This window comes from Chaetodon auriga, chromosome 2 (genome assembly GCF_051107435.1).
Source record: "Chaetodon auriga isolate fChaAug3 chromosome 2, fChaAug3.hap1, whole genome shotgun sequence".
NCBI lineage: Eukaryota > Metazoa > Chordata > Actinopteri > Chaetodontiformes > Chaetodontidae > Chaetodon > Chaetodon auriga.
In genome coordinates this window covers 13,679,014-13,691,780 of record NC_135075.1, presented here as the reverse complement: position 1 = coordinate 13,691,780, position 12,767 = coordinate 13,679,014, and the positions used below count along the sequence as shown (strand labels likewise).

The window sequence follows — 12,767 nt, the reverse complement described above, 5'->3', positions numbered from 1 at the left end:
CCTCTCTGTGAAAACATCACAACTATCTGTGAATCCACCCAAATACAGAAGTTGTACTGGTCCAGTCATTTTTGGATTGCAACGTCAGTATCTTTAAACTATTGTTGTAGTGATTAGATGGTAACTGGATCAGGTGATCATTATTTCATTGTAAATTTAATGTATTTTTATTGGGATCAGTTCATTGATCAGTTCATTGTTGGCGCTTGTCTTTTCATAGGATTCGTTGATAAAAAGAAACACACAATGTAGATCTTATCTTTTGACAAAACTGACGGCTTCACTTCAAACATATATGTTCTAAAGTTGAAATTAGAGTATCTTGGTATGATGGTGTCTTTAGGTGACATGTTTTGGTGTAGGTCCATTGGGGGCAGTTGTGGCTCAGGAGTTAGAGTGGTTGTCCACCTATCAGTGGTTCGATCCCTGGCCTCGGCAGTCCACATGCCAAAGTATCCTTAGGCCCCTGATGCTGTGCCGTTGGTGTGTGAAATCATTTGTACGTCGGTTTGTAATTGTCCATTGACACTGAAGTCATGAGTGACGGTAGTGTTTGTTTAGGACAATAGGAAAAGCACATGTGCAATAATACAATTAATGATGACTGAATTTAAATTAACTTACTGGGACGGCGCCATTGTCAGTTTTGTTAGTTTGCCTGTTCTTTCCCTGCTATGACTGCTGTAACGAAGGTTCATGTCTCAAAAAACATGGTAGTGTCTTCATTAATCACTCACTTAATTTGAGGTCAGCCAGGCATTGCAGTAGCAATCGGTGGTGATCAGTGCACATTAACAGTGCCACGGGCAACGACCACCTTATGAGATGAAGGTGGCTGCAGAAATTTCTTAATTCTAAAATGGTAATAATATTTAATTCATCTTGAATTAAATAAATAAAAACTCACAACTGTTAGAAACAATTAGTCTCTTAATTGATTTGTCGATCAACAGAAGTAAAGAAGTTAAATCATCAGTTGAATGATTTAAGACATTTATTGAGTGGCAATCCCAAACATTCACAGATTCCAGCTTCTTACCTGTGAGGATGTGCTGCTTTTCTCTGTTTATATCATTGTAACTTGGATACCTTTGTATCAAACAAAACCAGTAATCGAAAACATCACCTCAGAATTTTTGGAATGCTTTATAGACCGAACAAATACCCAAAAATTATCCAAAGATTAATGATAGTACAAATAATCATTAGTTGCAACCCTCCTCACAATATATACAATAACAATATTAGATTATCATATGGGTTATCACTCATAACATCCACATCAGTAACCAGCAATTATTTGTGACTTCAAAAGCTGGATATACGTATGTACTAAGTTTCCAACTTGTCAGCAGTAACGTGCCATCTGATGAATGTTTAGCTGACTTTCTGTGACATTCTGGGAGGGTTTTACAGCAGCTTTCTGTCACTTCTCATGTGTGCTGCCTGATGCTTTCATCCGCTCTCCAAGTGAGGCACAGTTCATCTCAAACAAGCTTGCTGTCTATGGAGCAGGTCCAGGTTTGTTTTAGATGACTTCATCAAAGCAGTTTCTCTTCTCTGCTATCCAGCTTTTGAAGAGTGTGGTTCAAATTCACAAATTAAAACCGACCCCATTATATGATAGAAAAAATTATGTGTCACTTCTATTTTAGGATGGATATTCTCTTGAAGAGACAGTTCTCTTCTATTCAATTATAGGCTATTCCTTCAAGATCTGGCTTGGTAATATAATTGTTGTGTTGAGATATCAGGAGTATAATTTGTTGTTTTGAACAGATTTGCATAAATATTTTGATAATCCGTTTTGTTAATTAAATGTTGCACTTAAGAAGATCCTCTGCAATTCTCTTTCAGGGTGGGTCAACATGGCAAGTCCAAGGACCAGAAGAGTTCTGAAGGAAGTGAGAACCCAAGACGAGAATAACGTAAGTCTTCATGGCTACTTATTCATGTGGCTTTCTTTCACTTCTTAGTCAAAATAGTTTCACCTCCCTCCTAACTTGTAATTCGTACAGCAGGAAGCAGGTGGCTTGGAGGCTTGTGATGAAGTGCCTTCCCACAATCCTTCACAAAATATCCCGGCTTTCATCCTTGTTCAGATAAATAGTGGGAGTAATTTTAGGTGAGATTTTCACTGCCAGTGGACATCTGGCTGGCCTGCATCTTTGGCAATGACAGGACAGTTATAATATCTCCTATCCCAACTCTCCTATTCTTTAACTGGAATAACTCAACTCATCAAGTATATGTTTACAGTACAAAGAGGGTTTTGTTGTCATAGGATAGAAGAAGAAATCTGCTTTTCGTGACATTTCTTCTTTATGCAAAATTAACTCTAGATGTTAGATATTTTCCTGTAAAGCAGACCTGGGCATTTTACGGCCCGCAGGCCACATCTGGCCCTTAGGGCATCCCTGTCTGGCCCCAGTGAGGTCAAAAAAAGTATTTATGTTGTGCATGCAATACAACTGTGTTGCTTTTATTTTGAAAAGTGTGCCTTTTTTTTTTTTTTATATATTGATGTAAGGACGCACATGCTTGGGTGAACAGGTACAAGTGATGCTGGCTAGCTAGCCCTCAAAATGTCAGGTCATGACAAAAAAAGAAAAGTTGATACTGAATGCCGCGTTTTCAACAAGACATGGCCTGCTAAATATTAATGTACAGAAGTCAAAGGTAAAGCCGTGAGCTTAGTTTGTGGTCCACAGGTCGCTGTGTTCAAGGGTTACAGTTTGAATCGCCACTACGACCAAACACAAGGAGAAATACAAGAAGTTGTCTGATCCAGAGCGTGCGAGGGAGTCAGATGCTTTGCAAGCTAAGCTGTAAAATCAACAAGGACTTTTTACTAAACTTTGCACATCCAGAGATGCAGCTGTCAAGACAAGTTATGTCATATCCCACAAAATGGCTGGAAAAAGTGAACTGGTTTTTCTTGAAGAGAATGCAGACATTCTCAGACATTCAGCCACATTTCAGTGCACTTGTTCAAGCCCAAGACAGCCTGGATTTTTCCACTGAACAAGTAAAATGAAGTGAAAAACATTAAAAGCACATTTTGCTTTTTGTATAAAGTTGACCAACTGCTGATCTTTAATGTACTGCAAAACATCTTTTCAGTATTTGTGAAGATGAACATGTTAAAAATAAAATGAAACACTGATGTAATGATTGTTTTTATCTTTACTGTTCATTACTTCTGTAGAAGGATTTTCCTATTTGACCTACACCACAATTTCATATATTTATAGAAATATTTACAGAATATCCTTTTTCTTCTGATTACCAGTAGCAGCTAATTGAAATATACAATTTGCTGCTTTTTACAATGGTAGAAAATTAATATTGAGCAGAATTAAGATCAAGTTATTGTTGGTTCAGCCCTCCGACACAGCTCACGTTTCTCATGCGGCCCCTTGTAAAAATGAATTGCCCACCCTTGCTGTAAAGAGTCAGCGTCAGTCTGCATATCTTCATGTACAAAGGTCTGGACGTCCATCTCTGTAATTTTTCTGAACAAGTGCATAAATTCATTAATTGTCCAATCTGTCTTCTTCTTTGTCCAGCTATGTTTTGAGTGTGGGGCATTTAATCCTCAATGGGTTAGCGTGACATATGGGATCTGGATTTGCCTTGAGTGCTCTGGAAAGCATAGGGGCCTGGGAGTACATCTAAGGTAAGAATAGTGTTACATATTATGGTGTTGAGGATTTTTTGGAGATGTTCACATGGTAAATACTGTGTGGCATCTATTAATCTCACAGAACGAGATGATTGCACTGATGATTGCATGTTTATTCATGATTTTTATTGTTTGATTCAACAAACTGAAATCAGATTCTATATGTGGGTACACTGAGCTTGTAGATGAACTTCTAATAGTTCAGCACATAGACATCAAAATTATCCTTGGAACACCAAGGTGTATTATCTATTGGAAATGGATGGAGGAGATAGTTGAATGTGCCCTGTGATGATAACAACTTTACTTTTTAACAGCTAAACAGCCCAGAGAAATCAGTGAGAGCGTTTCATTCTTTACCACTGAAATGTTACAGCCTGATAAAGGGTAGTTTATCTCCTCTGTCATATCTGCAGTTTTGTGCGCTCTGTCACCATGGACAAGTGGAAAGATATTGAGCTTGAGAAGATGAAAGCAGGAGGAAATGGAAAATTCCGCCTGTTTCTTGAAATCCAAGATGATTATGATCCCACCTGGACTTTACAGGAGAAATACAACAGCAAAGCTGCTGCACTCTTTAGAGACAAGGTGAGGCGTGTAGACCTGATGTCTATGAATAAAAGATGTTCTTACAGAAAGACCACAACTGTATTCATTTCCTATACGTTTCACATTTTGGACTAAATTCTCCATTAACTCAGACGGGGAGTTCATACAGTTTACTTGTTTGTCAGTAGAAATCCACTTGTCTATTTGTGAGGTTTAAACGTTGAAGACAAATGGTCCAGTTGGTGTCCCGTGTTGGTCAGATTCCCTCACCCTCTTTGGACACTGTATATGACAGGTTGCAACTTTAGCAGAGGGTAAGGAGTGGTCCATTGAGACATCCCCTGCCAGAAACTGGACATCTCCTCAGCCCAAGACCAGCCTTTCATCCTCTCATCGGTAAATTGAAGGAAAATTGTAACACAGTTTGCGTAATGTCAGATCCTGGACAGGCATTAAAGCAGTGAATTCATGTTTCTGTCATATAGCTCTGGGGGACCTGGACAAAACTCAGCGAAATCCAGCGACAAAGCATTTGAAGACTGGCTGAGTGATGATGTTAACTCATATCAGAGGTGAGAGCCCTGTGCTCTTTAAGTGTGGTTGTTTGTGCACTCTTCTGTTGTTTTCTCTAAATCAAGTGTTTTTTTATGCTTCTTCAGTGGAGGGGGATACAGTGGGAATCAGGAGAATCGGTATGTTGGCTTTGGCAACACAGTGACCCCAGAGAAGAAAGAGGATGACTTCATCAACAATGCCATGTCTTCTTTTTATTCAGTAGGTCGTGATGTGTATCTTTTGGCAGGATTGTTGTTTTTGTTGTATTTTTCTTCCCCTGTCACAGTTGTTTTGTTTCTGTTTTTTGTTTTTTGCAGGGTTGGAACAGTTTCACTGTTGGAGCTAGCAAGTTTGCCTCTATTGCTAAAGATAATGTAAGTGTATTTACATGATAAGTGTTTTGTTGTATTTGTGCAGCACTGAATTTGTGTCAGAATATCTGCATAAAAGTGACAACTCTTATTTCAAATACAGGTAATTAAGTCATTTTTTCTGGTTTTCCCCCTCATTCAGACATCTAAACTGGCAAACCAAGCAACCTTAAAGGTAAGACTAATATATTTTTGGGCAGCCTGTTAAGTACTGCTAATAAGGTTTTTTGTCTGTCAGGATTACATAATGACCTTAGTCTTCCTCTGTCCTTTTCCGTCCACTGTATTGAGTAGTACTTAAGGGATTTACTAGCGTGTTCACAAAATGTATGCCATTTTGCTCGTTGAATCTTTGGACATTTAATGTAAACTTTCAAGCTGTAATAACTCCGACTTTAATATCTCTTTGCCTTCTCTGGACGTAGTTAAAGGGCTATAAAGCGCCCCCAGAACCGGTAAAGCAGATAATAGGTGCATGGCGCTTTTTCCTCATCATGTGTTTTTATTTTAAGACACATACTGGATTATCCATTTTCTTTATTTTTGTCAGCTTGTTAGTTCTTTTTCTTTTCAACAGTGAAACAGCAAAATGGTGAATGTCGTCTTCACATGCTTCTGCTTGGATATTGTAACACAGGGCGTTGTGTCTGTGTTGGTACCTGCTCTTTGAGTTTATGGATAACCTGTGAAAGACAGCTGTATTGTGGGTGACGGAATGCCTTTAATTACCCCTAATACAGAAATGTTGTTCCATGAACTGCTCACTCAAATTCACTGATAAAAGGTTATCCATCCATGCATGATAATGTTTTTGTTGACTGCTAACAGCACTGTGGAGGTGGAATGGTATGTTAAAGAAAACGTGACACACTGTTTAGCAACATTTGGTAGATCTTTTTTTGGGGGGATGGGGGGTGTAGGGGTTGACTGCTCAGTCGTTTTATTATTTTTCAATAAATAAGGCAACAATCCTGAGGAGAAATCATAAATCCTTTATGCAACATGTTACTGTGCAGAACTCAGGCGGGGAAAAAGCAAACACAATGTACTTTAGTGTACACTGATGATGCAAGTGTGTTTGAGCCATTACACCCTCTAGTGCTGGTTCAGTGTCATGGTGAATGGGAATGATCAGTCACTTCATGCAACTGCAGAACAAGCAGCTCAGTGTCTTGCTCTACTGTGAATGTCAAACTGTGTTTCATTCAAGTGAATTCTCCCCTCTGACTTCCAACTAGGCCACAGAGTTAGGACAGACATTAAATGAGAATGTTATCAAACCTACCCAAGAAAAGGTAACATTGATGTTTGAAGTTGTTGACTTGGTGGTGGGATAGAGTGCTTTAGACAAGGAAAAAAAAACAGCTTCAGATGTGAATGTGCTATTTTCTACACTGCTCGTCTGTGCCAGTCTATCTGCTTTATGCCAGCTTACATTAAACGACAGAAGCTGCGGTTTGAAGGATGCAAAAGAAGTCAGACCTTTGTTTCTTCCAGTCAGTGACTCAGCGAGACGCATGCAGCTGTGAACTGTTTATTTGGGAACCGGTGTGAGTCAGTGTGAACTCTCAGCACTGTCACTGGACAAGGCTTAAAAGAACAGTTATATATTTTTAGGAGCCAAAGTCTTTGTTCAGATATCATGCCTCATTTCAAAGGCATTCAGGTTTCACTGCAGGCTTTCAAAGCATCACGTTGGTCAGTTACAGGAGCCTTCTCGACATTTAAACATGCAGAGCCTGTTACAACGGCAGCAGACCATGTAATCCTGATATCAGTGCGACATTTTAAAGTCCAATTCACCTTCAAAGCTGGGCCACACTCTCCCTCACAAATAAAGAAATCTACATTTAATACAAAGATCCAAACCAAATTTATTTTCCCGTTTATTTGGCAATATGACTGAATTGAAATTCTCCCACTCCCGCCAGAATGAAAAGATAAAATGCCACAGTCTTGGTCTTTAGGTCTGTAAGTTTGAGTCCTGTAAACATGCAATGACACAACCAGGAGCTCCTCCACTGACAATGGCTCACTGGCTTTGCAGATTATCAGTGCATGAAAAAAAGCTTTGTTTTTGGCAACACGTATGAAGGGAATTATATGTGACCATCCCTGACGTGACGGTGAGTGCTTCCACATAACTGCTCTAACTGCTTACTGTCAAGCAAGCAGCTCCTGGATGTGTCTTTTCATGAGATCAAATGAGTCCTGTGTAGCCGTAAGACAACGTGCTAATATTCATAAATCAAAATAAAACAATAAAAATAAGAGCCTACTTTTTAATTAGCTGTCTTTCATCTGGCTGTGTGGTGGTTTACGGTCCAGGTTTGATTGATGGGATGTGAGAGGCCAGCGTCTGAGAGAGACTGGTATCAAACAGAATGCTTTTGTCTTCTAATGTACAGCTGGTTTTGGTGATTAAAGTATCTATAGTTTGTGCTTTTCTAGAATTCTTCTCACTCTCTTGCAAAGTGGGTGTAGCTGCATTACTTTGGAGTTGTTTACTCCTGGGTAGAATAACCTTTAATGGTATTATTTTCTCATGTTGATTGATCGATCAGTGCCCTTAACACAACGCAAATCACTTCTCTTACAATCAAAGGCCAACTGTTGCTCACTACTTGTTTTGTTTGACAAACGTATGAGACTGGAAGTTGTTGTTTTTGTTAGTTTTTAATAATGATTTGGCTCGTCCAGGTGAGAGATGGCAAATTGCTAGATGAGATGGCAGTCAGCATGGCTGGGCTGGCAAACAAGGTAGGATGGGCAGACCTCTGCCACGCTGTACAGACGCAAAACCAGTCCCCTGAGCGAGGAAGAGGAGCTCTGGTCCGACACTTAACTTTGCTTCCTAGTGCAGATACTCAAAAACTGCAGATACACACACATCATGGTCCTCAAAGGAGACTGGTTTTGCTCTGATAATGAATGTTTGAACAATACTAATTTAATGTAATCTCTTGTTTTTCTCGCTGCCATTTTTAATCTGGTGGTGAGTACTCAGTAGTCAACCTCTGTGATATGAAGTGTTGTAAAACTGCACACAGATGTTTTCTTATTTCTGCCTCTATGACTGTTGCTAACATTAAAATTACAGCACAGTGTTTTCATTTGTTGTGCAGTAAACATTGATATTTTTTAAGGTATTTAAATTCTCTCAGTATCATTTCTGCCACCTTTAGATTTACAGTCTGGGTTTAGTTTTATAATGAAGTAAAAGACTATGTGTTAGTCGTTTGTTTCTCTCAAAGTCATGATGTTCTAACAGTTTTAGTAATAACTGCGTACAAATGTTGTCAGCTCAAGTGTTTTCTGTTGTTTAGGTTCAGGGAGCTGGTTCAAAATTGACTAATCTCTTCTCGGGAAAACCAGAGGATGGGTAATAACAACAACTTCATGCTATTTAACTCTCCCACATATAACACCTTGTGAACTGCGTGATTTAATATATGCAGCATGAACTGTCCCAGCATTTCATCATGGTTTGACTGTGCTCAGGTCTGCTGGAGAGAGCTACCAAAACATGGATGCCACTGAGGGATATCAGGGCAGTTCGAGCCAGCCTGTCGGAAAGGACTTCTGGGAAACCTTTGGCAGCAACAGCTCCTTAAAGGCCAAGAAATCTCCCAGCAGTGACAGCTGGACCATCGCAGATAATTCTGCAAAGAAGAGCTCTGACAGTTGGGACAATTGGGGCTCCGAAGCAGCGTCCAACAACAAACACAGCACAGAGGAGAGCTGGGAGGCCTGGGACAACAACTGGGAGAACGCGGATGGTAAGACGAAGAAGAGTCCCACGAAACCTGCAGAGGAAACCTGGGATAATGCAGACTGGTAGTGACCTCACAACCATTCATCTCCTCACCTTTTCCCCACTCGGGCCTTTCCCCTTCTGTTTCTCTCTCTGTGTTCATCTCACTGGCACTTTCAGGGAAAAAGCTGCATCAGCTAAGTTCCTGTCATTCCATTCAGAGTCTATTTATTATAAACCCAAGAAACAATAAATGAAGCCCAGGGTTAAGTTGATGTCATTATTAAAGGAATATTCTTAAAATTACAACCATATTAACTGGCAGTCTTTTATTTTATTGTAAATTACCTTCATCACAAGGAACTAAGATAAATCAGTGTAGATATGATCATAAATTCCCCAAATATAATACTCTAAATGGTGAATGAGCCAGTGTTGATGGTGTGTTTGACGGGTTTAATGATACTGGTTTTCAGCTTGCCACATAAAAAATGATGCATGAAAGAGAAAATGTGACCATGTAAATACTAATCCTTGTAGATACAGTATGATTGACTAAATTCAAATGCCATTATTTTCTGTGTGTTCAGTCAGTTTGATTTGTTCTGCTCCTGGACTCTTTGCACATTTTGGTTGTGGAAAATTGGTTTAGTAAAACGTTGACAGAATGGAGCTCTTTACATACTGTAGTCACAAAGTGTTTAATTAAAGGAACAAGTACCCACTGTAAAAAATTGGCTCCCGCTAAACAAATTCTATGTTGATCTGGACATTTGAAATGAAAATAATTTGTTATGAGTTTGGTTAAAAAATGTGCAAATAGTCAAGGAATTCGAAAGCTGCTGATACATCATCATGTTATCAAGACCAGAAAATGATACCACAGGATGCTTTGAGGATGAAATTATGAATAATGAATGATGAATAACTGCCCCTCTGATTAAAATGGATATGATATATACATTGGTGTCATGGAGACAAGCCGACTTAAAACTTAGCTTTTTCTCAAAATAGATGTAATTAATTGCCATCAATGAGCTCTTGAAACAAAATTTGATTGGTTGATACAACGTTGTGGTTTTCCTTTTTTCCATCTTCACTGTCTGTTAAAAGTTCAAAACTGTCTGTGATTCCCATTCGAGCATTCATTGCACACGTCTTCAGTTTAAGTATTCTTTGAAGCATATCCCCAACATCGTATTAAGATTTTTTTTTTATTGTTCTGAAACTCCTCAAGTATTGTCACTTTATTCTGCAACATGTTGCAATTTATCACGTTGTTTGTTTGTTTTTTTTTAATGTCTTTTAGCTTTACTTTTTTTTCTTCTTTTTTTTTTAACATCTGAAATTAATCAACATTTGAAATTAATCTGTTTGGGTCGAAAATTGTCAGGATACAGCTTGCCAGAAATTGCTCAGAAAATCAAACTGTGCATTAAATTATAATAAATTGTCACAGTACCTGCCAGTAGTCACAGATCTACTGGGAGAGAAGAGGGGAACTGTACTGTTTTCACCTGTAAGTCCTCGAACCCAGGCTGAAGTAGGGCCACAGACGGGGACTGTAGACCACACTGTTAACTTTGTGGTGTTGCCTCTAACTTGTGGCCTTTCATCTCGTATGAAGCAGCTCTGTGCGAGCTGCTCTCCACATCCGTGTCATTGCACCGTGGTCATTATGTGGTACGATTCGGTGTCACAGATATCTTCACACTTGTATTAACATCTGAATGGCGGAGTAATATTAATGCGGCTCATTATACGCTGGCTGCCTTGATTGTCAGAGCTCTCAAACACTTGTTATGAATTAATTTAATCAACCTAGTGCATCCCTCACTCAGATGAAATGGCAGCTGGACTCGCATTGCATCATGAAAAGCTCATCGTTTTAACAAGTAGGAATGTAGTCTGCGTGACATTTGATATGATTGGTAATCTTAAAATTAGCTGTTGAGGTTTAGAGCTAGGCCAATTTTGCAGCACCTCACTTCCCTATGTGGCCTTTACTTCCCTACAACATGAGGTGTTGCCCCTTAATCGTACTGTAAATGCCTGTAAAGTTTCATGTTTGTGCATGTGATAGCGTACAGATGCTCAGCCTTCATGAATGATGCAAATCGCTCAAACTAAACTCAAGTTAAATTCCACCTGAAACAGCTCCAGATTTGATTTGTCTGCAGTATCAGAAAATATCTCAACATGCCTAGATTGCATCTGATTCTTTGAGGCTTGATGTCTGTGATCAGGAAATGGCCAGTAGTCATTTATTAACCAACCACAGAGCAGTGTAGCAGCGCATCGTAGCTGCTGGATTATCGTTTGTTATTAGGGTGTTAGAGCACTTTGCTGTACCTCTATAGGCAGTACTCATGGGGTCTCATGATTGGTAAAAACAATATTTTACTGTCACTGGTTTTAACGTGTGAAGGATGAATCCTGACAACTTTATTCCATGCCCATTTCCTACCTCTAAGAAGTCTTCAGGTTACTGCCAAATATTCATTAGTGAACATTTATTTTTTGTCTTAACCTTTCAGCGTTGTTTTGATCGCAACTTCATGACAGCGGGCTCGGTTTGCTGTGGCCCCATTTTGCCTTTGCCGAAACGTGTGTTAACGCAAAGCGACAAACACGGGCCTACATTGTTGTGTGTTCTCAGTGACGATGCAATTATGTAAAAAGAAAAAAAAAAAAAAACCACTCCTGGAACATTCGTGTCACTGAGCCTCTGCAGTCATGTGCTCATGTATGGCCGTGTAGTCAAACCTTAAACAGCTGTGGTTGCTTTCTGTTGGTGTCAGTTTGCCTGTGTGTCTCTGACGCAGTGAGGTGTACGTGTCAGTAAATCACCCTCAAAGGTAATGTCAACGATATATTGTCACCCTCAGCTTTCCCTATATTTCTGAAGCTTTATGACGGTTTACTTTGTTTTAATGGAAGAAGCACTGTGATGTCTCGCAGTGTGAAAAAAAAAAAGGGAAATATTTGAACAGTCACTGGTCTGAAATCTGTAAAAGAGCTAATTGTTCTGAAACTCCAGAACTTTTTTCTTGGTGAATGTCCTGTTGGGGTTACTGGTACACTTGATTCATGGATCAACTGCAGAATGTGTCATTGACTGAAATGCATCCCATAGGTCTTGAAATAAGGTGAGGATTTTCTTTCTTTCTTTTTCTTTTAATAAACCTGATGGAGTCTGATTCTAAACTTTCCAGAGCAGCAGTCGAGCTCAGTGTCTGTGCCTGTTGAACATTTGAGATCGGGTATGTCTGTGTTCGTTGATGCAACTATTATGTCAGAAATACTATTTTTGATGTCATGCATGAGATGTAATGTGGAGCTAAAAACATTCAGTGCAGTTGTCTGCTTGCCCCTTCAAGTTTCACCAGCAGCCATCCCATGAGGTGAGCCAGTGTTACCAACTCAGTCGAGGCTGTGGATATTTTTCCTGTACACATAGTTTCTGTGCTCAATAAAAATGTACTGTGCCGTGAATGCAGTGGTATTTTACTTGCTGGCTGTGTGGTGCAGTATCTGGAGCCATTTGTTGACCCTATTTGAGAAAGACACTTGACACACAATGTGAAAATATTAGAGAAAAGTTGTTTGTTTGGGTCAAAGAGATCATTTGTTCAATGAAGTGCTTGTTTCTTTGGCATAATATCACACAAGCTTCTTAAGGAAAGGTTTAGACATGCTGTGGTATGTCAGTGGCTCAGTATTTCATACTTTTTCATACTGCTGCTCCCATAAGGAACTATCAGCTGATAATTACCACAGCTGTGAGTGAATGAATGTTGTCATGGGCAGGTGGAATCAAATCATGTATCATGTAACAAAGAACCTTTAGTAG

General features: G+C 39.4%; 1 protein-coding gene across 8 annotated transcripts in view; it reads left to right on the top strand.

Annotated features, from left to right (window-relative positions):
- The window catches only part of arfgap1 (ADP-ribosylation factor GTPase activating protein 1), a 13,379-nt gene extending 970 nt beyond the window's left edge, over nucleotides 1-12,409 (top strand). Inside the window, exons 2-14 of one of the 8 annotated variants that reach the window (XR_013078484.1) lie at nucleotides 1,858-1,928; nucleotides 3,570-3,679; nucleotides 4,102-4,273; nucleotides 4,530-4,630; nucleotides 4,720-4,806; nucleotides 4,894-5,008; nucleotides 5,107-5,163; nucleotides 5,303-5,335; nucleotides 5,586-5,615; nucleotides 6,399-6,455; nucleotides 7,861-8,155; nucleotides 8,487-8,542; nucleotides 8,662-12,409. Coding sequence is in view for 7 of the 8 variants with exons in the window: in XM_076755684.1 (XP_076611799.1) it covers nucleotides 1,869-1,928; nucleotides 3,570-3,679; nucleotides 4,102-4,273; nucleotides 4,530-4,630; nucleotides 4,720-4,806; nucleotides 4,894-5,008; nucleotides 5,107-5,163; nucleotides 5,303-5,335; nucleotides 5,586-5,615; nucleotides 6,399-6,455; nucleotides 7,861-7,920; nucleotides 8,487-8,542; nucleotides 8,662-9,001 (1,278 nt within the window). In the remaining variant the exon portion in view is untranslated. The remainder of the gene's footprint in view (nucleotides 1-1,857; nucleotides 1,929-3,569; nucleotides 3,680-4,101; nucleotides 4,274-4,529; nucleotides 4,631-4,719; nucleotides 4,807-4,893; nucleotides 5,009-5,106; nucleotides 5,164-5,302; nucleotides 5,336-5,585; nucleotides 5,616-6,398; nucleotides 6,456-7,860; nucleotides 8,156-8,486; nucleotides 8,543-8,661) is intronic. The other 7 variants (XM_076755684.1, XM_076755693.1, XM_076755702.1 and 4 more) reach the window with 7 other exon arrangements.
- Nucleotides 12,410-12,767: the final 358 nt, after the last annotated feature.